The 26,122-nt window shown below is 50.3% G+C and overlaps 1 protein-coding gene across 1 annotated transcript in view; it reads right to left on the bottom strand.

Annotated features, from left to right (window-relative positions):
• ERG (ERG, ETS transcription factor) overlaps positions 1-20,946 on the bottom strand; it is a 152,829-nt gene extending 131,883 nt beyond the window's left edge. The window contains exons 1-2 of the mRNA XM_006101541.3: positions 20,845-20,946; positions 18,843-18,930 (exon numbers count right to left, since the gene is read on the bottom strand). Of these exons, the coding sequence (XP_006101603.1) occupies positions 18,843-18,881 (39 nt within the window). The 5' untranslated portion in view covers positions 18,882-18,930; positions 20,845-20,946. The remainder of the gene's footprint in view (positions 1-18,842; positions 18,931-20,844) is intronic.
• Between the last annotated feature and the right edge of the window lie 5,176 nt (positions 20,947-26,122).

Raw genomic sequence — 26,122 nt, 5'->3', positions numbered from 1 at the left:
TTACCTACGCTAACTGCACTCCCTGTGATGCGGGAAGGCCCGGTGCACGCCGTCTGTCCAGTGCCACTTGCTGTCCTGTAACTCGGGCCTGAAATGCTTCACACGCTACTAACATGACCTGAGAAAGCAGTCATGGCATGAATTTTAAGGCAACAATCAGGCTTAAATAGAATCTTGAGCAATTTATAATTTATTTTGTGAATCACTGAGATGAAAACACCATCCAACTCATCCCCAAGTAAGTTTTACTCCAAACCGATTTAAAATCTACCTAGAATCAAATCTACCATGTGTGGCACACTTAACCAAACAAGAGCAACTCATGTAGAATTCACGTCACGCTTCTTAAAAACAGGGCGTCCACAGATCGCAACAGCTTCGAAGTAAAAATACTGTGCACCCTCATTCTCACTTCATGTGGCAATCCATCAAGATGGCCTGTGATGTTTCTACAGAAATTACTCAACTTACTGACTTTTCTTATAGGAACTAGAGGCCCAGTGCACGACATTCATGCACAGCGGGGGGGGGGGGGTGGTGTTCTCTCAGCGCCCCCTGCGCCCTCTTGCAGTCTGGAACCCCTTGGCAGACATCCCCCGAGGGGTCCTTAGCACTGCCACTGAGCCAGGAGAGGATCCTGCCACCACCGCTGCGCTCACCAGCCATGAGCCCAGCTTCTGGCTGAGCGCACTGACCACCAGGGAGCAGCTCCTGCGTTGAGCGTCTGCCTCCTTGTGGTCAGTGCCCATCATAGCGACCGGTCATTCCACTGTTCGGTCAATTTGCAGTGGCTGTTTGTGAACTCTACCGGTGGGTCTGCTGCGATTTTCCAAAGGCTTAAAGATGTTTACAGGACACATGACATCATCACCATGACAGGCTTAACTGTTTATACCGATTGGGTTTAGAGGGTCTTCAAAACATGCCTTTAAAATCTTAGTTACTATGTAGCTTAATGTGTTCCTGATGTTTCTGGAGTAACACGCATCTAAAAATAGAGATGGTTTTGCTAACAGAGGACGAACTCCTTGTCTGGTCCATCTGATGCCTGACGATCGCATGTTCTTCTAAGGCAGTCCGACCTGCACCGTGAGTACCGAGGGAGTGAGCAAGCACGCAGGTGAAGTGACGCATGACGCAAGTCATTACCCCGGGAGAAATAAAGGTATCTTACAAGCAAGGAAAAATACCACAGGAGTGTCAGACGCGTCCTGTTTTAGCAAATTTGCTGTTACCAGCTTAAAACTTGCTGCCTGAGATTCTTCAGATAAAGTCCTCACATAGAATCCACCTAACAGGTGGCCAGAGAGTTTCTACCTGGACTTCCAATGATGGAAATTCTGTCCTTAAAACCTAGTCCCTGCCCTGGCCGGGGGCTCAGTTGGTTGGAGCGTTGTCCCATACACCAAAAGGTTTCTGGTCCCATTCCCTGTCAGGGTGCATACTGGAGGCAACCTATCGATGTTTCTCTTCCTCCTTCCCCCGTCTCTCTCCCTTCCTCCCTCTCTAAAATCAATTAAAAACAAAACAAAACCCTAGTCAGTCCCACTGGTGGGTGGCCAACTGGAGAGCAGTAATCTCTCAATGGAGCTGAAATCCCCTTTCTGTGGGTTCCCCGCTAATGTAGGTCGGTCCTACAAGTGTAACAAGTGTAATCTGTCTTAAACACTATAATATCTAAGCTCTTTATCATGCTCCCCAAAGCCTCTAATCTCCAGACCAAACATCCCTCAAAATGTCCTTGGGATGGTGTGATTTCAGCTCCTTACCCTCCCCGCCCACCCCACCCCCCCGTCATATTCCTTTGATCACCTTCTATTCCCTAATATCCCACTGACACATCAACTGTGCATACAGAGATGAAGGAAAAAGAAGAGAGATGACACTGACATATCAGTGGAGATGATGTCCAGATAGAATTACGGACCGTTTTTCTCTTCTTCTTTCTGCTTTTCCCTGTTTGCCCAGTTTTCTACCATGGGCATGTGTGACTTTTATACCCAGGTAATTCCATACTCACTCATTCACTGGCTACTGAGCACGCAATCTGTGCCAGGAACTGCTGTGTGAAGTGTGTGAGGCTGCAGCCACAAGGGAGCAAGATGAGATCCCCCACCCTGTGCACTTACCTCCTCACTGGAGGAGACATGCAGAAAAAAACGAGAGAGAAAAACAAGAGTAAAGGTAGTATCTCATTAGAAGGTGATATAAAACTGAAAAGGGGAGTAGGCGTGCAGTGGTGGGGAACACCGCTAAATAGGACAGATAGGGAAGGCATGACTACGAATGGGATAAAGACCTAAAGGAAGCGAGGTGATGTTAGAAGGCCACTGGGCAGAACATTCCAGACAGAAGGAATGGCATCTGCAAAGGCCCTGGGGCAGGGACATACCTGGAATGCTTGGGAAACACAAAGGAAGCCTGTGCAGATGGAGAGAGGACCAAGGGTTAAGCAGCTGAGGTCAAAGAAGTAGTGGGGTCAGAGGGAGCAGGGCCCCATGGCCACGGGACATGAGCCTTTACGCTCAGTGAGCTGGAAGGCACTGGAAGGCTTGAGGCAGCAAAGTGACAAGGTCGAGCGACATTTCAACAGGTCCCATTAGTTGCCCGTGGAGAACTGAGCCAGGGGAGGTCAGCACAGAAGAAGGGAGACAGGTAAGGAAGAGGGAGCCAGGACCCACATACGAGGCACCGGTGGCCGGACCAGAGAGAGGCTGCAGGGAAGCGGTCATGCTCTGGATCTCCACGGCTCAGCCGACAGCATTCGTGGAGGAAACCTAGTTAAAAGCAACGTCTGGAACTAAACACGACACTCCCAATGTGGTCTTGCCCAGGCAGAAGGGCGATACGATTTTACACTTCCTTTCCCAGGGTATCCTATTCACACACACACACACACACATCCCAGAGACCAGCCAACCCTGATAACAAGGATTCAATGAGGTACACGGGCCTGCGGGATGTGACCCGACGAGGGGAAAAACCCCCAACTGACATTCCTCCCGCTAACCACAGCCTCTCTCCTTCCATCCTGCCCTGCCCTCACTCTTTCTGACCACCCTGCCTCCTTCAGGCCCCCTTCCTGGACTAGTCTCTATTTGCACAGATCCTTTATCAACTCATGGTTTCACTTACCTCCCGCCACCAACTCATTATCCTCTTACTCTACCCTGACATCTCTCATCTCCTTACTAACCAGAAGGCTGGGCAACCCCCTCCCTCAGTCCTCTTTCCTTTTCCCAGGCCCAGAAACTACGCTTCGCTGGAGAAATCATACCACTGTATTGGTTGGCTCTGCCACAAACCCCATGATTTTTAAAACGCATTTGGAATTTACTCCCACTCCTTAACTTTATTTATATCTAATTCACTTCCTATGTAATATCCAACACAGCTATTGGACACCTTCTCTTTTCCTGCCTCTTGTCCCAAACCTACTCTCACTTCACTCCCTGAGGATGATTGTATTTTTTATTTTTATGGAGAAGAGTAAACCCACAAAATGTAAGCCCTTTCGATGTGAGCCTTTCACTCTCAAAAATTCTCAATAGCGTCACCCTTTGCTCTTGACTCCGAGCTGTGCCTTTCCAATCGTAACCCCTCCCTCTGAGCCCTGGACACAGACCCTGCCAGAGTCTCCCAGCACGCTGTCCCGTCCACTGTCCTTTCCGTTTTGTGCCTCCCGTGTTTCTTTCTGCAATGGGCATGTTCCCTGTGCAAGAGAAACTTCTTCTGTCCTAGAACAAACAATCCAAAACTTCTCTTGACTCCACTTCAGCTGGCATTCAATACCTCACTTCTTCTTGAGTCAGTAAAAGCTCACTGGGCCAGTGAGGCACCACAATTCTTAGAAACGGAGACAAATATAATGGAGTCCTGTCCTTCACCACCATACTTCTCCAAAGAACAGTCAACACACCTTGTCGTTTTCCCACTTTCTCTTAGTTACCTGCAAGAAGTCCACTGGAAGAACGCTCATGTTGTGACCACACCCATGGCCAGAGTGACCACACCCACGCCAGTGACACGCTCCCCGATGGGTGATCTTCACCCTCCAGCTCCACGCTGTCTCCTGGGCCCCAGCCCACTTCCTGCCTAACATCTCCACTCAACTCTTCCAAGCCAAAGGTCAGGAACCAAAGTCTCCAAGCTGCTCCTCCCTTTGCTTTCCCATCCAACTCCATCCTTCTCTTCCTCATGAATCTTCTTATTCCTAGAAATGGCTCCCTGGTCTTCCAGGCCTTGGGGTCCAGCCTTCAGGCACCTTTAACTCCTCCCTTGCCCTCTACACCCAGTCAGGTATAGAGGAGTCTTCTCTGCATACAGCTCCTTAATGCCACCTCCCTACTCCATCTTCCATGCCCACACCTTGCTCTTTGTCTATGAATTCGTCTTCCTTTTACCCCAGATTTGAGTAGCCACCCCCCTTAAAATCCTATAGCTATTATAATTTTTTTCTTCTGTTGCCACATTTACTCATAGCAGAAGCTTTTGTGCTATGCCTGACCTCCCCCTACTCACACAGAAGGGCTCCAGTTACGGGGACCCTGTTCTGTCCCTCTTCCTGTCCACCCCAGAGCCATGAACATTATGCAGTAAGGACTGTCCAGTGCTTCCTTCAGTCCCACTGAGAACAAGAATGGAGTCTATTCCAAAATTCCTAGTGCCCGGTCAAATGAATCAACGATGGCGTATTTCTTGTGTGTGGGTGGTCTTATGATGGGGTTCTCAACCCAGCTGACAACTATTAAGAACAATATTCCTCTTTCAGGCCCAGGAGGTGATTTGCCTGTCTGCAGGCATCCTGCCTGCCTGTAGAATTGCTCCTTGTAATTTCCTTTGCGCTCCGAGGGTGTTGGAAGAAGGAGTCTAAGAAATGAGTCATAGGGAATTTCCCATTGCCGCTGGCCTAGTCTGCCCCAAACAACTTCGGAGTCAGTTCACAGGGTGACATGAAAGGCATGGATTTTCAGCCACCTCTGGACTGCAAATGTCCTGATTTCGCATTGTTACCCAGTTTCCCACATATGCGGCCATGGGTTTATTCTTGCCAAAATATTTGGAATCAGGTTCGTGATGGAAGAGGCTGCATTCGGCCCGGCCCAAGATATGCGTGGCTGAGAACCAATACAAGTTTGGCTGTGGATGATATTCGTAACCATCCATCAGCTCACTAGAACGAAGAGGGTAGGAAACATATCCCCCTAAGACAGAAGGGAACACTCTCTCCCAGTGGGGAAGAGGCCATATTAGGGCACCTCAAAGAGAGTCCCTACAGTAAACAGAAGAAAAGCAAAGGTGAGATCTTCACCATTACAGAGGGCAGAAACCTACAGCTACACACGTCACTCCATCTATGAGAGCTTAGGCGCCCCTAGCAATATGCACTTTTGTGATTTGCTGTCAAGAATGTAACACACACACACACACACACACACACACACACACAGTAATGCACAGTGGAGTGACGGCTGGGGATTGTCTGTTTGCACTTAGGACTTCTTAAACGTATAACAGGACAATGCCCTGGGAGATGAGTCTTTCAAAACAGATGCTTGTTTATATGCACATATTTATTTTTATAAATACAGTATGTGCATTTATTTCCAGAGAAAAGCTATGAGCAGTGCTATGGGCCCGAGTGCCTCTGTTCACACAGTGTTGCAGCCTGGGCTTCTCAGTCTTTAATGTGAAGACTGCATTTTGTTGCTTCATTGCGGGGGGGTGGGGGGTGGCAAGCCCAAGGCAGTGAGACTGAGGGGACGAGGCTGGGGACCAGGGGGCAATGGAGGTGATGCATCACCGCTGGCTCCATAACCAGCCCTAATAAGTTTGAAAAAAAAATAAGAAATATGAGACTGTCTCTATTTTTAGTTGTTAATATTTGCAGACCTGAAAACTTTACTTAAAGCCAAAGGAATTATTTCCGGATTGGACTTCAATAGTACAATATGCTGTTTTAGAATAAAATCCAAAGGCCCAGGACATACGCTCCATGAAGTGATCTAGTCTCCTCCGGGTTTCACTCCGATGGGGCTCCTCAGGCTGAAGCTAGAAGGGGGTCAGGAAGACTGTGTCAGGGCTGGAAGGAGGCGTCCAGGCTTCCGGGCCCCACTGGGGTTTAGGGAGCTGTGCGCATCAGTGACCAAAGACATCGCAGCTTGAGAAAAAGCTAATGTGTCTAAAAAGTGGTTCAGTGTTTAACAACTTTGTGGAAGTGCTGGGGCTCTAACCGAAGAGAACAGAGTGACAATTTAGGTGTAAAAGCCCTTGACCGTGCAGATTACATCCTAACCCCCTGGGGGAACATGCTTTGAGGACAAGCTCCCTGCACCCGCAGGAGACTCTCAGCAGGTTCTAAGCGTGTCTGTGGGTGCCTCCCGACACCCTGACACCGTCTTCCTGTGCGATGACGATGGGTGCCCCACCCCCGCGCGCTCACCTTTCTTCTTTGCTCCTAAAGACACAGAATGAGCAGAGACTGGGGACACGGAAAGAGATTTGCCAAGTGAACAGAACTTTTTAACATTATGTGTGACTTGGAACCATTTTATTATTCAGAGTTGGCAACTGGCTTCTTAGATTTCATTGTACCATTCTTTTCTTTTTTTCTCTGAACTGTGAGAGGATGTTAAGCTCCAGAGTTTTGGTCAAAGATTTTTGGCCGAAGCCCTCATTCTTACAAGAAGTACCAGCCTGGCCGGTGCCACTCGGTGGTTGACTGTCTACCTAGGAACCAGGAGGTCATGGTTCGATTCCCAGGCAGGACACATGCCCAGGTTGTGGGCTCCATCCCCAGTGTGGGGTGTGTAGGAGGCAGCTGATCAAGGATTCTCTCTCATCATTGATGTTTCTATCTCTCCCACCCTCTCCCTTCATCTCTGAAGAAAATAAAAATAAAAATAAAAATAAAAATAAAAGAGGTGCCAGACTCCGGGGTAGGAGGACAGGCTTAGGGATGCCCCAAAGCTGGCCTGGTGACCTCAGCCCTTCACTGATTTCGAGGGGACAGGGGAGGACGGGAGGACAGGAGGAGACATGAGCAGGGAAGGTGGGAAGGGGATAGGCCACACCCTTCTCCCGCACTGAGTTCCTTGGCTGGCACAGGTCAGAACCCCGGAGGCAAGAAGCCTTCCGCTGAGTAGGAGACTGGAGTTTGTTTTAAGAATTAGCGGGACTTCTCAGTACCTGAAGCTAAATGTGTGCACGAGCGGCAATAAGCAACCATAAAACCTGTGCGTGGACCCGAGACACCTCCCGAGAGGGACTGTGTTCCTCCAACAGCGGGGAGGGCAGAGGTGAGGCCATGAACAAGGGTCCCTGTGCCCTTTCCTGAGCCCAGCTCATCCGTGACATGGTCACATACACGTGCTGAGCACGACCATTTGTAGAGATCATATTGGTAACAGTTTTAAATTTTACTCTTCAAGGAGTAAGTCATAAACCCTTCTACCTACGTCCCCCTGGGCATTCTATTTTCCCAAAGCCATCGAGCACTTCTCCCCAAGGCAAAGCTCACTGAGTGGGCCCCAGACAAGAGCGAGCCTTGCATCCCTCTCCATCCTCAGAGTCAATGGGAAGCGAGGAAAGACAAGGCAGCACGGTGTCTGACTCGGGCACAGCACCCGCACACGTCTGGACCGGGCCTTCCTGGGCAACTGCTTTCCTTCCCATCATGTCAATCTAGCAGGTGGCTTTGAGTGAGCCAGAAGGAAGAAGAGAAGAAACCCCCCAGTTAGCCTCACCCCACACAGAGGTGACAAAAATGACACTGCGCGTTGCCGGAGAGGAAACAATTCCAACGAATAAACCCAGAACAGAAGGCGCACTTACAAGAAATGAAGTCAGGATGGCAATATCTCTAGACTGTCTGACTATCAACCCAGAGGACGGTGTGAAATGTATATGCCTTTCATCGAGACGAAGGGACACACAAAACATAATGTTAAAATTAGTGACTACACAATCAGAACATAAAGAAAATATGGAAGAGCTAAGGGAGGGGAGAGAGATGGAGATTCCGTCTCCAGGGTCCCACTGGCCATCCGAGATCCCGCTGGCCATCCGAGATCCCGCTGGCCATCCGAGATCCCGCTGCCCATCCGAGATCCCGCTGGCCATCCGAGATCCCCTGGCCATCCGAGATCCTGCTGGCCATCCGAGATCCCCCTGCCCATCCGAGATCCCGCTGGCCATCCGAGATCCCCCTGCCCATCCGAGATCCCGCTGGCCATCCGAGATCCCGCTGGCCATCCGACATCCCCTGGCCATCCGAGATCCCCCTGGCCATCCGAGATCCCGCTGGCCATCCAAGATCCCACTGGCCATCTAAGATACCGCTGGCCATCCGACATCCCCCTGCCCATCCGAGATCCCCTGGCCATCCGAGATCCCCTGCCCATCCGAGATCCCCCTGCCCATCCGAGATCCCCCTGCCCATCTGAGATCCCGCTGGCCATCCGACATCCCCCTGCCCATCTGAGATTCCCCTGGCTATCTGAGAAGGCTCCCAGCAGGAAGGACGGGTGCGGGAGCCCACAGCCAGAGAACCTGGCCCAGCACTGAGGCCACAGACCCGCCCAGGAGGTCCAGGCACAGCCCGAGTGGGAACATCAGGAGTCATGCAAGGGACCTATGGGCACGTCTTCCCCCAATTCTTTTTCCTGGCCCCCAAATTCTGAAGTCTGGTAGAAGCAGAAGGCTGGGGCAGGGGCAGGGCAGGAACATGACTGGAGAGGCTCTGGGTGGCCCTCACGAGGGGACCGCTCTGCTTCTAGCATAGAACTTGGAAGGAGACTCATCCCCTCTCCCATTTTGTTCAAGCGCTAAAGGTCACAGGGGCACCACCCAGGTGCAGGCAGCGTGAGAGCCCAAACATGGGGCACACGTGCTTGGGGGCAGAGGCTGATGCAGGACGAACGAGATTTGAGTGCTGAGAGTTGGGCTCTGACTTGTCGAGAACAGACTTAACCAACAGCCCTGAGAGAGATTCAAGGTCAACCTTCAAGAACACAAGAGGCAGATAATATAACGAATAGAGCCAAACACTGTTTATCCAGAGGTCTAAACCTAAGAAACATCCCAACAATAAAATGAGTAGGATTTCTTAAATAATCACCCCTTTTCATTAAGGATCCCACTTTTCCATCATGTGCACTTGATAATGGCAAAACCATGGACAGCGAAGTGCCCGGCCCAGAACTCCAGACCAGCGGCTACACTCCATGTCAGGAAACTCCAATGTCATGAGCAAAGGGCATTCCAGCCCTGTACATGGTTACCCACCCTGCACCCCATGAAGAAAAAGGATGGAGTAACACGGTCAAGCAAATGATGATCCTGCTGCATTCTGGGAGGAGCTGGCTCCATCCCGTTCTTTTTTTAATATATATTTTATTGATTTCAGAGAGGAAGGGAGAGGGAGAGAGAGAAGAACATCAATGATGAGAGACAATCATTGATCGGCTGCCTCCTACACACCACCTACTGGGGATGGAGCTCCCAACCCGGGCATGTGCCCTGACCAGGAATCGAACCCGGGACCCTTCAGTCCAAAGGCCAACGCTCTATCTGCCGGAAGCCGGTCCATCCTTGCTGCTTGACACAGTTGCTGCAGGAAAGAAACATCTGCACAGCATATGTTTCAAGGGACCTGGCGTATATAGCATATTGTTCTTAATATGTTTGCTCTCCTTAGTGCCATGTGTTTTAACCAAGGTCACCTCTCTGAGAAAGGTTGTTTCCCCAGGTGGGGATTTTTCCCTGAGGTTAGGGAGGGGATACAACCCCTTAATTAAGTGCCAGGCGGGTAGTTAAGCTACATAATCTTTACTCCCTGGAATGGAGATAAGAAACGCCCTAACCTTTGTAATAGAAATTGACAGGATTAAAATCGGCTGGTATAAATATGGATGTAACAAGACAATAAACATCAGATCCTCATCAGATCCTCATCAGCTCCTAACCAGAACTCCGACCAGAACTTTGGCCGGAGATCCTGGCTAGAGGTCCTGACTAGGCTGCTGATCAACTGAAGGCTGTCTCCGTGTCATTCCTTCTTCGCCGACTCCGTCCACACCTTTGGGGACCCCTGGACCCGCTGGGGTTGGACCCCAGCATCTATCCACTGAGCCAAATCAGCTAGGGCTCCATCCCGTTCTTGCTGCAGCAACCGGAGGTGTGCCCCTCAGATGCCCCTTCAAGAAAGCCCAGCATCCACCTGCACAGCCTCCAGCTGCTCAGCTCAGGCTCTGCCTCACCCCCGACACACGGCCAACACTGAAGGGGGGCAGGGGGGAGCCCAGCCCCTCTCCCAGTGCTGGACCCTCCAAGCCAATCTCTGCTCCAGGGGTCCAGGCAGGTTGGTCGAACTGTCCGGTCTGTACTCAGCCTGGGGCTCTCTCTCCCCAGTCCTGCTTCCCCCTCATTTTATCGTCGTCCACAGGCGCCCCCTACACCCCCTCCAATAAACTTCTTGCATTCCTAATTTTCTCTGCATCTGCTTCCCAGGGACCCCAACAGAACGCTCCTAAAACCAACACTAGTACAAAGTTACGTCCCATGCCCCGATGTGAAGACGGGCCCTGAAAAATAAAATTTCCCATCATTCCAATGACCCACGGTGCTATTCGGCCACTTCAGAGGAAATGAGCCAGCATCCGAAAGCTTAATCTTCAGTGAGTGATCTGATGGTGAAAATACTGTTCTTCTCACAGTGACACAAAACGGTTGGGGTTGTAGGTAACACATTACTTTTACATTTTCAGGTAAAGCTAAAAACTTATGTGATGCAAAAAGAAGAGCAGACACTTACTCAATCCCACAGTTGGTTTATACCATGAATTAACATCAATCCAGAGATCTTCTAAGGCATCTATTTGTAGTTCTGTAAAATGCGTTTAAAAAGAAAAAGGAACTGTGACAGCATAATGCTGAGTGCGACAAATCAGACAGAGAGAGACCAATACTGTATAATCTCACTTAAACGTGGAGCCTAAAAACCAAAGGGGCATAAACAAGAGTGGGTGTGGTGGGCTGGGGGCGGGGCACAGGGAGAGTCCGCTCAAGGGCACAAACTTCTGGGGACAAGAGGAGTGAATCCTGGGGTGTGAAGTACAATAGGGATGAGAGGGCAGGCAGGTTTTCTATCTGGCCGTAGGGAGGTTGTCCTGCAGGGAACAATGCCGTACGCCATAGGTGCAAGTTGCTAAAAGAGTAAACTTTCAGTGTTTTCACCACAAAACAATAAACTGAGAAAGTGAGGCGATGGAGATGTTAACTAACTCAATTGTGGTCATCACGTCCCAAAACATCCGTGTATCAAATCATGTACGCCATACGCTTACACAGTGTGGAACATCAAACATATCTCAACAAACCTCGGGGAAAACAAACAAACAAAAAAAACCCTGCGTGTCATTTTTCCTAATTCATAGCCACATTTTTGCACCAGGTAAGTCAGTGGTTCTCAACCTTCCTAATGCCGCGACCCTTTAATACAGTTCCTCATGTTGTGGTGACCCCCAACCATAAAATTATTTTCGTTGCTACTTCATAACTGTAATTTTGCTACTGTTATGAATCATAATGTAAATATCTGATATGCAGGATGTATTTTCATTGTTAAAATTGAACATAATTAAAGCATAGTTAATTGCTTTAATTGAACATAATTAAAGCATTGTTTTTGTGACAAAAACAATATGTAATTATATATGTGTTTTCTGATGGTCTTAGGCGACCCCTGTGAAAGGGTCATTCGACCCCCAAAGGGGTCGCGACCCACAGGTTGAGAACCGCTGAGGTAAGTCTTACGTCACATAAGATTCATTTGTTGTTGTTTGTTTGTTTTCATTTCAGTTTTTAGGAATCGAGTAATGTGTCTCTTTAAGTCCTTTTACTGGCTCTATGTGAATCTTCCATTCCTAAAGACTCAGAAATAAGAACAGAAGCACATTGCTTGAATTATCCAGAAGATAAAATATTCTCTTTGGGTCTGTGTGCTTTTCTGATGTCTTTGTTCGTTGCTAATATTGTCTATTAGCACCCCTAACCTGGCCCTAAACCCTCAACCCAAACCCTAACCTTAATGCTTCCTCCAGGGACCACCTCCCCTGACAGCCGAACAGAAAACCTGCCGCCCCCTCCAGTCCCAGCTGCGGGCTCTGCAATGTGCAATGAAACCGGTGCATTTACACAACCTTCTCTTCAAACAATAATGAAAAGCAAGCATTTGAATTGGGAGCTTTTTCAAACAACATATGTCATGAAAAACTTGACTTGCTTTTTACTTTGACGTTAAGCACCAACTTTGGATTGGTGACGATGAATCTTAACTACAAAGGTTTTCAGCATTGCCCCCTTTAAACTTGGGTTTTAAAACAAAGGACAGAGAGTCGCATGGTTAGAGTTACATGTTTTGTCAGCCTCAAGCTCAGCTGGCTCAATAGCACCACTATCGTAAAAGTTTATGGGACTAATTTGGGGTCTATATAAATGGGTGTTATTGTTTATTTTTGGATATTGATAATAGCAGCATATTAGCAGTAAATGTGCAATGCAAATGAACAGTACTTTCCAGAAAATCCACCAAGAATCGCTCAGAAATGAACAGCCATGCTTCGGTTAAATTTGTTTACTTTTTCTAAAGTACACGCTCAGAAGTAACATGGGACTCTCAATTAAGCAAAACACAACCGGGATTTTAATTTAACCCTGGAATTTGATCTTTAAAATTAAAAAAAAAAACTTTCTCTGCTATTTACAGTTCCTGCTCTGGATAAATCCCAACATCTGGCCGCCAGAGTCAGCGGAGCCCGATGCGTGGAGAGAGACACATGTGCGAGTTCATGCCTGCGAGCCCGCGGTTCCTTAGGGCAAAACGCTGTGGTGCTTCCCCCTCGTTTCTTCCTCCTCGGAAACCCCGAGCGCCGTTTGCTCGATGCACCCAGGGTAAGAAAGCACATGTTACATATCACAACCTGGTGTCCACACACACACACACACACACACACACGCGCGCGCGCACTAAAGCAAGTCTTTACACATAAGACGTTTCCATTCCACGTGGGATGCACCCTGGTCACTTCCATTCTCTCCCTCCCCATTCCTCTGCCTTTGGTTAATGTTGGCCTTGACCCTTCCCACAAGTGGGCCATGACCCTTATTGAAAACCATGGCTTTACAGCCTTGCCAGGGAGTGGCCTCCAGGCCAGCAGCCCCAGGGCCCTGGGAGCGCAGGTTCTGCAGCCAGCCCTCCCCAGGGGACCCTGAGCACGCTGACCTGACGTGTGAGAAGACTTGCTCCACAAGACGGCTCTGCGGGAGGAGTGTCTGTCCTCTGAGCTGAACTCAGACCAGAATGAGCCTCCACACGATCCAGATTCAGAGAAGCTCTGCCATTCATCCCACTCACCTCAAGCGGCAACGCGCTTTCTGGCAGGGACTTGGGGGCAAATGAACATTTCTTTTCAGTTTCATCAACTGCGTCCAACGGGGTTTCCATCACCAGCCCAGGGCTCCGGCCTGGGACCCCCTGGGCCTTGGTGCGGTCGGGCCGGGGGGCCGTGAGGGGGGCTAGGCTGGCTGCAGGAGGTCTGTGAGCATGTGTGAGAGGGTGTGTGCACTTATTCTGGGGAGAAAATACTTGAATTCACTGGATTTTTTTAAAAAGTTCCCTGATTCAAAAAAGTCAAGATGAGCTATCAAGCTATGACAGGACAGAGAGGATGCGCCTGCGCACCTGACTGAGGAAAGAGGCCGGGCTGCGAAGGCGACATGCTGCCTGATCCCAAGTACACGACACCCGGGAAAGGCGAGGCCGCGGAGCCTGAAGGAGATCCGTGGTTGCCAGGGGCTGGGGAGGGGGGGAGAGGAATGCGTGGTGGGAGCCCAGAGGATGTTCAGGGCAGGGCAACCACTCCGTACGAGACATACATGCCGTTGTACATTAATCTAAACCCACAGAGCGCACAGCACAAAGCGTGAGCCCTATGGTAACCACCGACTCTGGGTGATGCTGACGTGTCAACGTAGGTTCACCGACTGTTCACAGATGGACTGCCTGGTGCGATGCTGCTAATGGCGGGGGCTGTGGTGTGTGCGTGGGAACAGGGGGCATATGGGAGCTGCACACTTTTCTGCTCGGTTTTGCTGTGAACTTAAACTGCTCTAAAAAATAAACCATAAACACATACATATGCATATACACATACACATCACATACACATACATATACATATGCATATACATGTACACATAAAAGTTAGTACAGAGTGCCCTTGAGAACACTTCTGTGTTGTAAATCCGTGGTGTGATTACAACCATACCTAGAAAGGAGGAGAGAAATGTGCAAAGATATGGAAGCACCGAACAGACTGATGAACCTCAGAGGAAAGTAGGGAGAGATCCACCAAAGAACTTCTGTGCATCTATGCATAACCCATGGACACAGACAATAGTGCGGTGAAGGCATAAGGGGGCATGGGAGCAGGTGGAGAGGGTCAATGGGGGGGGATGGGGACATCTATAATACTTTCAACAACAAAGATAAGTTTTTTAAAGAGTCAGGTGTGGCTCCGTTGGTTGCTGGTTTGATTTCCAGTCGGCACATGCCCGGGTTATGGGTTACTGGCTCGACCCCCAGAATGGGGCAGGCAGGGCAGCCAACCAATGTTTCACTCTCACATCGATGTTTCTCTCCCTCTCCCTTCTTCTCTCTCAAAAAAAAATCAATAGCAAATCGTTTTTAAAAAATTATTATTATTCATTATCTAAGCAAGGTCCACAGAGACACCTCAGGCACTTATTAAAATGCAGTTCCCTGAGGTCACTCCAAACTTACTGAAAAAGCTTTGGGGGAACCCAAGAATCTGCACTGTTGAGCCTAGAGACAGGCTGTCTGAGAACCACCCCTGGAAGGAAGGCTCCGGGGGTTTCTAGGCCAACCACGGCCCCAGCCTACACCTCCTGGGAAAGCTGGTGCCTCCCTGAACACCAGCATCTCTGAGTCTTAACGAGGAGTCACCAGTGTGGGGGGCCGAGCAGCAGCCCCGGGGAGCAGGCATTGAGTCACCAGTGTGGGGGGCCGTGCAGCAGGCCCGGGGAGCAGGCATTGAACCTCAATGCAGGCGTCCTGAGCACAGCCCGAGGGACACAGGAAGCCGGCGAGAGGGACAGACAGTAGAGCCCAGCTCCAGGGCAGCCCACATCTGTGGGCAGGGCCGCTCGATGCTAGAAGCCTCTCCTATTTTGTCGTATCAGATATTTTGATATTTTCAGACAATACTCTTTTTCTGATCATAAAAATCATACGCACTCATTGTAGAGCTGTTTTCGAGTTTGCTCTTCTCTGCTCACGGGCCACTGCCCTGCAGAGAAACGAGCACGCAGCCCCGAACAGCCCGGAGTCTCGAGGCGCGCCGGGGGTGCACACCCCACTGGAATCCGATCAAAGCTGATTTATTAAGGAAGAATTAGGCAGCGTATCAAAGGCTTGCGTCATCCTCACAGTGCACAGACTTTGGGGGGAAACTCCGGTCTCTGGTCTCTGCTGAGTATATCCTCAAAGGATAAACTTTCTAACTTCCTGTGGAGCAAAGTGACTATAAATCAGATCTGCAAACATGTGTGAAATGCTTACTGCTCAATGGCCTTTTGTCAGCCAGGTAGGAGTGGGGAGTGAGCCCAGCCTCCTCCGGGGAGCGGGGAGCAGGGAGGGGGCTAAGCCAGGAAGGGCCAGGAGCTGGCCTAGCCCCTCACCCGGATCCGGTCGGCACTGTCCCGGGATCTGGGTTTGCATCTGCGTCGTGTTCTCTGTGCTCCTGCTCACCAACTGGACTCTCAGGCCCCCTGGTGACCTTGCACTTCACGTTGGCTGCTTCTTAAAACCCTTTCAAATCCTTCCTCCTACGAACGCAAGCAGCATTTTAGCCTAACGCCTTTTACGGCCAGAAATCCTCCGCGTTACTTCCAGAGCGGCAGCTACAGAATCACGGGGGAAAGGAGCTCTCCGCCGTTTACTTCTTGGGAAGTCCTGACCCTGCCGCCGTCAAGTTCTTTCCAGAACATTCCCTCTTCTTCCTTCTCCCCCTCGACTGCGATGACCTAAGAGTAGGCTAATGACACGCATTAGTAATACCACCCGCTATTATGCAATTGCTCTAAGATTTCATATTTGTTCTGGCAGAAAAGAACGGTGGTAAATTATGCAGAATACATTTCCTTCATGCAAAAGGTTTCTTCCCCCGTCGGCCCGCGGACAGGCGTGGGAAGGACACACAACCTTTGTGGCTGCCCGCCCCCCTCGCCGCACACCTGCACGGTTAGGTCACCGCTGTGGGGAACTGAAGTCCTTTTCAGGAGAAATGAGCCGAAGGCAAAGTCATCCACTATTTACATTAACAGGCAAGTGGGCCATTCGAGCACCATTTGTAAGATTCCCCTCCCACGAGTAAAAGCCGCCTCCTCCGCTAGCCAGGAACTTCTCCGCACAGAACAGTCTCCTGAAAGCCTCCCCAAATCAGGGAGCTTATTATTTTTATTTTTTTGTTAATCCTCACCCGAGTATATTTTTTTTCCAGATTTTTAGGGAGAGTAGAAGAGAGAAGGAAAAACAGAGAGAAATATCGTTATGAGAGAAACACATTGATTGGTTGCCTTCTGCATGAGCCCTGACCAGGGCCCTGGGCTGGGGAGGAGCCTGCAACCAAGATACATGCCCTTGACCAGAATCGAACCCGGGACCCTTTGGTCCACAGGCTGATGCTCTATCCACTGAGCCAAACTGGCTGGGGCCCCAAAGCAGAGATTTTAAGGAAATACAGAAAGGCAGTCTATTTTCCTAACGTGGTTGTCCAGGACACCAATTTCATAGACCTAAAACAAAACAAAAAAAGCCTAGGAATAATTATTTAAATTCCAACGGGCAGAGTTGGATAGATTCACAAAGAAAACAAACACATTTAGTTCTCTCTAGCCCAGAGCCATCACCAGCGGTTAGCAATGGCAACTCTCACTGCCAGTTCACCTTCAAGCACACATGAGCGATCTGAGTTGAATTTTATGTTTTAAAAACTCTCAAGGTTATCATTTTTCAAAATCACCCTCCGCTTATCTGTGCTAACCAATAGGATGATGGGGTGATGGAGCAGAACGGAAACAAGGCTGGTTCCCAGGGTCAGATCCGGGACGGCCCCCGTACACACATGTTCAGAGACCATGATTCTCTGATTTGTCCAAGGCTGTCTGCGCTTCCTGAATTCCCTTCGAAACACCTGCACTCGCACTGACTTCGCCTTTTCCTTCTGGCTGATGAGGAACAAAATGACAATCACCATGGATTTTCGTTATTGACCCGCCTCCACTGAACTGTAGAAGGTATTTCTCATATCACCTTCCCAGAGCTTTCATTTGCATCTGGCAGCTTCATGGTCAACAGAGTCTAAAAAGGGGGGAGGGGCTTTTCCGAGCGCCTCCCCCCTCCCCCCGCATCTGTGTGTAACATGGGCACTTACCAGATAAGTTCCAGATATTTCAGAAGAAAACTTAACATCCACAAGAGATGTCCCACTTGCACCTGGGTAGACAGAACTGCCACGCCCCCATAAAATGTCACACGGAAATCAAATTACAGCGTCCCTCTCTACCTCCTGCTTAAACCTTAGAATCCTCAACGCTCCGGAACGCCCCCTATTTCTGAAGTTTCATGAACACCCGTAAAACCCAAAGAATGAACTGGCGCTCTCATTACTTCCATTTCCCAAGAAATCACACGTGTAAGGATGTACGTTTCACATGGTCACAGCCCGTAACACTCCCAAATATATTGTCTTTAAAATGTGTGTATGTGATATTTTGGAAACCACTGTACATGTGAGTCCAAAAAAAAAAGATAAATTTTTCAATACCGTAAACTTTCCTTTCAAGGACAACCCACTTCCCATTTTCCATAAATGTTTTAGGCAAAGAATATAAATCAGTGAAAGTGACGAGGCCCCTTGGGGAAAAGGAATCAGGTGGGGTCCGTGAAGACCTGGCACCCCTGGGGAGGACGGGAGCCTGTGGACACAGCTGAGCTGAGCTGAGCGCACCGTGGAGACGGCCCGCCTGGGGAACGGGGCTCCGGCCCCATTTTCCCACAGCAGTTACTCGGGTCAAGTCTATCAGACCCATCGCCTCATTTCCTCGCCGTGGCTCTCCCCGCGTGTCCGTGTGGGACTGAAATGAGTTGATGGGGGGGCCTTCCTCCCAGGGACCCGCCTCTGCACATGCCTCACTCCCTTACTCTCCCGCCGCCAGGGCCTTGGGGGAATGCTGTCGGGAGCCGGGGCAGGTGTGGTGGGGCGAGCTGCCGAGGGTCCCTGTGCCCACGCAGAACAGCGTCTGTGCACAGAGACCCACGTGCCGCCCGCTGGTGTCCTCCCAGGGACCCAGGCAGTGCACTCAGAATATCGGGACGTTTCCTGCTTAATTCAGAGGTCAGCGACCTTCTGCAAAGGGCCAGACTGGATATTTTCAGCTCCGCGTGGGCTGCTGAAGCGACGCCACTGGCCACTACAGCGCGAAAGCCCCCTGGACAGTGTGGACACGCGTGACCAGGCTGTGGCCCAGGAAAACTGTCGCTGTGAACAATGGAATCTGCATTTCATATCATTTACTGTGTCATGAAATATGTTCTTCCCTTGATTTTTTTTTAACCATTTCAAAATGTGAACACCACTGTCTTAGCAACACAGACAGCGGTGGACATGGTGCGGGGGGGACCATGGTAGTCACTGCGTGTGGGCAGGCACCATGAAAGCCCAGCGGGAGGAAGCCGCAGCCGCCTGGGCAGGGGCACCTACCTTGATATGAGCTGCTGGGTCCGGGACAGTCTGCACCATGTCCCTCAGGAGGCCCGCTCCTTCAGCGTCCGAGCAGCCCCGGAGACAGCTGCGAGAGAGAGGACAGAACCGCAATGAGCAACCACGATTCTGGGTTTTCTTTTCCCAAAGGACTAAACATGATGAAGCGATGGTAAAAAATAATAATAATAATAGTAGTAACAACAATAACAACCCAGCTCTGCAGGAAGCACGTGTGCCCGAGAGCGTCCTCGAGGCCGGCGCGGTGCACGAAGCGACTGGAGACCCCACTTCCTTCTTTCAGGAACATCACTCGCCTTCATCCCCAGGAAAACCCAGTGTGACAAGCCCCCCAAAACCCACGTCACGTGCAGTTCCTACACGTCACTGTCCACGGGCAGCATCTATGAATGATCCTTTAAAGAAAGAAGTTAGACAAAAAATGAGACATCCTCTCTCATAGTGAGCACATTGGGCTTGGGAAGTTCCCACCAACACCTCGGCCGTCTACACCTCTCCTTAAGCTCTGGGCCTGTCCCACACGGGCTCCAGGGCGTCCTGCCGAGGCCATGGCAGGCTCAGAGCCCTGGGCATCACTTCTCACTGCCGACAATGTTCCTGGTCCTGGAAAGCATGCAATTCCCTCACATCTCACCAAGTCCTTCCAGGGCAGAATGTCTGCTTTAAAACTGCAACAAGAATGGAGCGCTGTCTTGAAATTGCATCAGGTGGCCGTTGCGATAACACATGCTCTTGGCGCACCAATGGGAGAGGCTAAGGGAGGAGGGGCCGGGCCAAAGGCGGTTTGGCACGAGAATCCTCGGAATCCCCCAAGATGGCCTCTTCAGGAGAGCAGCGGGCCCCCAGGAAATCGCCCTCCTCTACGAGGGTCAGCCAGCCCACAAGGACCCATCGCCAGGCCTTCCTCCCGGCTGCACACCCCACGCTCGGAACAGATGTTCTTTCCACACGTTTCGGCTTCCCTCTGGGACAGCTCACCCCACACAGGTCCTCCCCACGCACGTGCTGGTGCTCACACTGCAGGCGGAGCCCGTCCCCGCCCTCAGCTCACAGGGGATTTACAGCCGCCTTTGATCCAGAGAAGACAGTGGAAGGCAGGCATGTTCCGGGCTGAGCCCAGGCCCCAAAGAACCAGAGGCTTCCCCTTCCGCCTCTGGGAACCAGGACAGCCTGGCCGTCCTGACGAGCTAAGGGGCATGTTTCCTGTATAAAACACTAAAATCAGCCCCACTGGCGGGGCTCAGGGGTTGAGCGGCAACCTATGAACCAGGAGGTCACGGTTCGATTCCCAGTCAGAGCACATGCCCGGGTTGTGGGCTCAGTTCCCAGTGTGGGGCGTGCAGGAGGCAGCCAATCAGTGATTCTCTCTCATCACTGATGTTTCTATCTCTCTCTCCCTCTCCCTTCTTCTCTGAAGTCAATAAAAATATATTCTTTAAAAAATAAAATTCTGAAAATCTTCCAGCCTTATTTTTTTTTCTTTTTTGCATAGTTAATAAATGCAGAGCCTCATTCTTTGTGTGTGCCTCCTGAAATGAGGTTTCCATTGAATGCAGGTAAAATTACTAAAAAAAAGAACTTCAAACCCAATTTGGTAATATGGCGGGAATTACAGATCTCATAAAAGCCCAGGTCTGTGCACCCGCCCTCGGCCTTCCGCGTCTTCTGGAAGGAGTGGAAGAGAACAGAAGGTGGGGGGAAGGAGGGGCTGTGCTGACTACAGTCCTTACAACGCAGCGATTTACAACACTCTGCAGCGGGGGCGGGAGGGAGCAGGGGGGCTGGCGAGGGGCATCGTATTTGGGAGGGAGAATCAATGGGACCAACAGAGTCCTTCCAACCACACCAACCGGTCCAAGCAGAGGTCTCGGTAGGTTTGGGGCCACAAACATCAAATATGAAAGACACAGAATGTCTACATGGCCGCCTTTTTCTTTCATCATGACGAGGACGGGTAGGCTTGTCCGGGTCTTTATTTTACCTTCGATTGCCCTCGGCTCCCCCATCTTTTCTCTCTGCGAGTCATCTGTCTTGTTTTTGGTCAACGCGGCTTTTCTTGGGTCTTCAAAGATCTTGGAACAGCCTAAAGGAGAATGTCAACACATTAAACCCTGGGGTTTGTTTCTGGTTTTTTTGTTTGTTTGTTTTTTCAAATATTAACACCAAGTATCAACTAGACGTTTAGTGACAAGACCTATTCCTTAAACATTTTTTAAAATATCCTAAAAGGGGTATGAAGTTAAAATCCTTCCCTCAGAAAGGGGGCTGAGGGGAGCCACATTCCTCTGAGGGAGGCTCAGCATCATGACGCAAAAACTAGGACAGAAGCACAGGCCCCGCCCGGACTGGCGTCCTGAGGTACACGTAGACTTTCGCAGAGAAAGTATTTTGAAAATGTTTTCCTTGCCTTACAGGCCCAGCTTCGGTAATAATGGTTTTCCCAGATCATTCTGCGCTTGTCTCTGCTCATAACAGAGAGTAACGGGGTTTGTTAACCATCCCTGAGCCTGTACTTAAGCAAGTGTTTCAGTCCCAGGAAAGAAGCGACCCGTTGAATCTGTGGGTGCTAGGAGGACCCGTGTTTTTTCACAGAATGGAACAGTCCCAGACTCAAAGAAAAGGAAGAAAATACATCTTTCCTAGACTAGGCCTGTGGGCACCGCTCTACGTCCCCATCTCTTTTTCTGGAGACATGAGAATTTTTGTGTTTATGCAACGTTCCAAGTAAAATATCCAATCCCAAAACATCTCACTTCATAGAACCCTCACAACATGACAAATTGCAAATGGCAGCTGCTCCGGTTGAAAATATTTTCAAATTAGAAAATGTCTTGAAGCATTGCATCAAAATCAATATTTGCCATGGGCAATAGCACAGCTATTTATAAATGGACCCACGGCCAAGCTGACCCTCCCATTCCACCTGAAGGCTTTGAGCCCGTGAATAGGGACATTTAATCCAAATTGCCCAACTGTCACAGCAAAGCATTTATTATGACATGGAAAATACAAATTCTTGTGAACAAAAATCAGGGTATGGAACCATAGTTATAGTCTGATTCCGTATTGTTAAAAAAAAATAGATGGATGAAAGCTAGGAGGGAAGACAGGAGGAGGGGGACCCAAGGGAAGTGCATGAAAACCATCTTTGGGTTTCCAATGGGAGTTTCGGGAGACTCTTATTTTCTTCAGTATAGTTTTGAGTTCTTTCCAAAATTTAAGAACCAAGAATATTCATCTTGATAGTCAGAAAAAAACTAAGCAATAGTCAAGATATGGAAGCAACCTATCAACAGATGAATGGTTAAATAAAATATACATACATATCTATGCGATGGAATAGCATTTAGCCATAAAAAGGAATGAACCCGTGTGTTAGCAATAACATGGATAGACCTTGAGGGCATGATGCTAAGTAAGTCAGACCAAGATAAATGCCATATGATCGCATTTACATGTGGATGCTAAGAAAAATAAAACGAAGTGAAAAACCTTCTAGATACAGAGATCAGATGGGTGTAGCCGGAGGTGGGAGTAGGGGGCGAGTGAAATGGGTGAAGGGGGTCAGGAGTGCGAATTTCCAGGTGTAAAATGCGGAGGTCCCGGGGCTGTGTGTACGCACTGTGACTACAGTTAATGTCACGGGATTGTGTATTTGGAAGTGGGTGAGAGAGTAGATATTAAAAGTTCTCATCGCAAGAAAGAAACTCTGTAACTATGTGCGGTGGTGGGTGTTACTAGACTCACTGTGGTGATCCCTTAGCAATACACGCAAATATCAAATCATTACATTGCACGCTGACACCAACCTACAGTAGTCCCCTCAGCCATGGTTTCCCTTCCCAAGGTCTCAGTGGCCCACGGTCAGCCACAGTCAAAAATATGAAGTGGAAAATTCCAGAAATAAACAATGCAGAAGTTTAAAATCACTCCCCATTCTGAGTATCCTGGTGAAGTCTCCTGCCCTCCAGCTCTGTCCCACCCGGGGTGTGAATCATGCCTCTGTCCACTATATCCGCTCCCCACTATTACTCACTCTGTATAGTATTCTGGGTTCTTGGATCAGTTGAGAGAGAGAGAGAGAGAGAGAGAGAGAGAGAGAGACCACGTTGACATAACTTTTTTTCTTTTGCAAACCCTTGTGCTGAGGGCTGACTGCCCACAGGTCACAGCGAGGGAGCTGCTCTGCTATGTATGACCCCCGACCCAGAAGCGGGTCGTCTACGAATGGTTTAGCACCTGGTTCCCCAGGAAATGTGGGTTGTGTGACAGGCGAGGGGGCGGCCCTCTTTCCGGCCACATAACTTGTATTACAGTATATGGTCATCATTGTTCTATTTTCTTATTAGCTATTGTTGTGGAGCCCTTACTATATAAATTAAACTTATCACAGGTAGCTATCTATAGGAAAACGCATGGTAAATATAAGTTTCAGTTCTATCCATGGTTTCAGGCATCTATTTAGCCCAGTGGATCATGGGAGGGTGTGGGGGGGCGGCCTACTATAATGTTAAATGTCAATTATACCTCCATAAAAATAGAAAAGACTAGCCCAGCTGGTGTGGCTCAGTGCTTGAGCATTGACCTATGAACCAGGAGGTCATGGTTCGAATCCTGGTCAGGGCACATGCCCAGGTTGCAGGCTTGATCTCCAGTGTGGGGCGTGCAGGAGGCAGCTGATCAATGATTCTCTCTCATCACTGATGTTTCTATCTCTCTCTCCCTCTCCCTTCCTCTCTGACATCAATAAAAATATGTTAAAAAATAGAGACGTCTGAATCACAATCACTGCACATCCTACAGGTACTGTCAGAGTTTTCCTGACAGTGGGGTGTGGCCTGCAGACCCCACCTCGTGGCTCCAGGAGCAGGTGCCCAGGGGGAGCGGGGAGAGAAGGAAAGCCAGCCCGCTTCGCCTGGCTGCACGGAGCCGGAGTGAATAAAGTGTCCCCGATCCCTTTCTCTCTAATCCCAAAGCCAACATTGATTATCGCTTCGTCAAATGCTTTCCGCGGACGAGTGGCGTAAACAGTTTTAAGTTTCCAACTGCCGCTAAGAGAACAGGCGTTTTCCAAGCCGGGGCTACGGTTTCCCGTCCGATGCCATCCTATAGTGCGTTTCTGTGCCAAACCCTCTGCGACGCCAAACAAACAATCGCACATCCGAGTGCAGTGCTGAGTCTGGTTTAAAGACAGGAGGGAAGGAAAGCCCAGAGAAGATGTGATGAAATGCGTGCGATGGGCACTTCTAAATTAGCGTTATTCATACCTCATGCATCCAGAGGGCACTCCCCTAACCCGGCTGAGGAGCCACACAGGGTCCAAACAGATGCCGCGGAGCCAGGGAGAAGCCTGCCAGCCCAGCCGAGGCACCCCCAGCGCGTGAGGCCACAGCCGCCACACAGAGCACAGAGGCCGCCGATGCTGCTACCCGGGGTCAAGAACCCAAAAGGACGCAGCCCTGTGGAAACTGCGGTGTCAGAGCAGACCGCTCAGCCCAGCCCAACAACCTTGGTCCCAAAGAAAGTGGAGGTGGAAAAGCCAAGTGACCCGACCCGGGAGAGGACCCCCAGCCCTGCCACAGCCGAGGGCTACCACCCACCCCCACCCCCCTCCCCCCACTGCCAGGGACTCCGGGAGGCTCCGTGCTCTGCAGCGAGAGGCAGAAGATCGACATGATTGGCTTCATGCTCTGCAGCAGCGAGAGGCAGAAGAGCAACGTGATTGGCAGAAAGTTCTGGAAGGGGCTAGAGCCAAACGCTGAGCACCAGAAGCAGCCGTGGCGCCCCAGAAAGGCCCGGCTGGAGCCCAGGTCTGAGCTGACCCAGCAGCCAGCAGGGCCCCCATGGCCCGTTTGCTCCTCTGCCCGCTGGTGGGGGGGGAGAGAACAGTGGGATGAGGGCAGGGAGACGCTGCTGTGGCAGTGCCCAGCCCACGGAGAGATCAGGGCACCGCCATGCTCGGGGACATGTGACTTTGCTCCCTGACACCCGGGGCCAGGAGCTGCTCCCCGCACACAGGCTGACCTGCCCACCTGGAGTCAGCAACGGCGATTATTTCATCAGGGAGGCCCGCTGCTGGGGGACGGAGAACCAGACACCCAGAGGAGCCGCCTCCACGGCAGAAGCAGCCTGGATCCGGGGGAACAGGACAGCCTGGTGGGAAGGGATGCCAGGAACCAAGGGGCAGCGGCTGTGCCCAGGGTCATGGTGAACAAGGCCGCAGAGGAAACAGTTTGTCCATGTATCCCTCCCCCCGCTCCCCTGCCGCAGCATAAATAGATGGCAAATCCAACAGACACACTGGCTGCCCTCTTTCTACCCTATAGAGTGAACCCCAATGTTGTTCATGTGTGCAGTCCACCCCCCCCAAAGTGCCCCAGGGGAAGCTGACTTCAGGGTGAAGTCCTATCACTGGGCCCCCCTTCTTCTTGCCACTGACTGGTTTAGGGGTCGGCGTGTGGATAATTCTGGCCAATTCAACACTGGGGGTGTGAGCAAAGGGACTTCTGGGAAAAGCCTCTTGGCTGACAAGAAAAGGTCAGAGGGCACTGTCCTGTCTGGGTGACACTTGGGACGGTGAGAGCCACCTGAGGTCCAGGAAAGCAGGGAGCCTGAGATGAAACCAATGTGCTGTGGGTGTCGGGGACACAGGGAAGAAGCCCTCTAACCATGGGGGGAAGAGCATCGCGCACACTACATCTGTGGTCCCAAGAGGCACCCCCAGCTCTCCTGCCATCTGTGCCTGGACTCAGACATGCTGACTGGGCTCTTGGGTTCTAGTTTTAAAATAAAATGATCTGCTGGAAATGAGTTCAGCCCATAAATCTTCCCACGAATACCCTTTATTTAAGACTTAGGAAACAAACATTATCAAGATAACGGGCTTCTCTCAATCTGTACATGTGTTGGTGTCCAGCACGCAAGGTGACATCAAACATGCCCTCAATAAGCAAAGGGTTTTCGTTAAAAAACTGACTGACAGCAGGGTGAGGGTTGTAGAGAGGAATAAAAGAGGCTGTGAGTCCATCTCCCACCAGGGAAGGCGCTGCCCCTTCAGGGGCACTGACGCACGACGGGCACTTCGTGTGCAATAGGTGGGGATAGGGAGGCATCATGAGCACAGTACGAAGGTGGCAGAGTGCATTTGGGAGAGGCGAGCCGTAGGGAGAGTGGCTTCATCTCTGTGCCCATAGGGATGGGCACAGAATATGAGCTCAGAACTGTCGCATCACTTCTCTCTATCATTAAGGAGAGGTTCC

The sequence above is a fragment of the Myotis lucifugus genome, unplaced genomic scaffold, assembly GCF_000147115.1.
Source record: "Myotis lucifugus unplaced genomic scaffold, Myoluc2.0 scaffold_372, whole genome shotgun sequence".
Taxonomy (NCBI): Eukaryota; Metazoa; Chordata; class Mammalia; order Chiroptera; family Vespertilionidae; genus Myotis; species Myotis lucifugus.
Note: the sequence above shows the minus strand (reverse complement) of the source record. Positions and strands in the feature narration are given on the sequence as shown.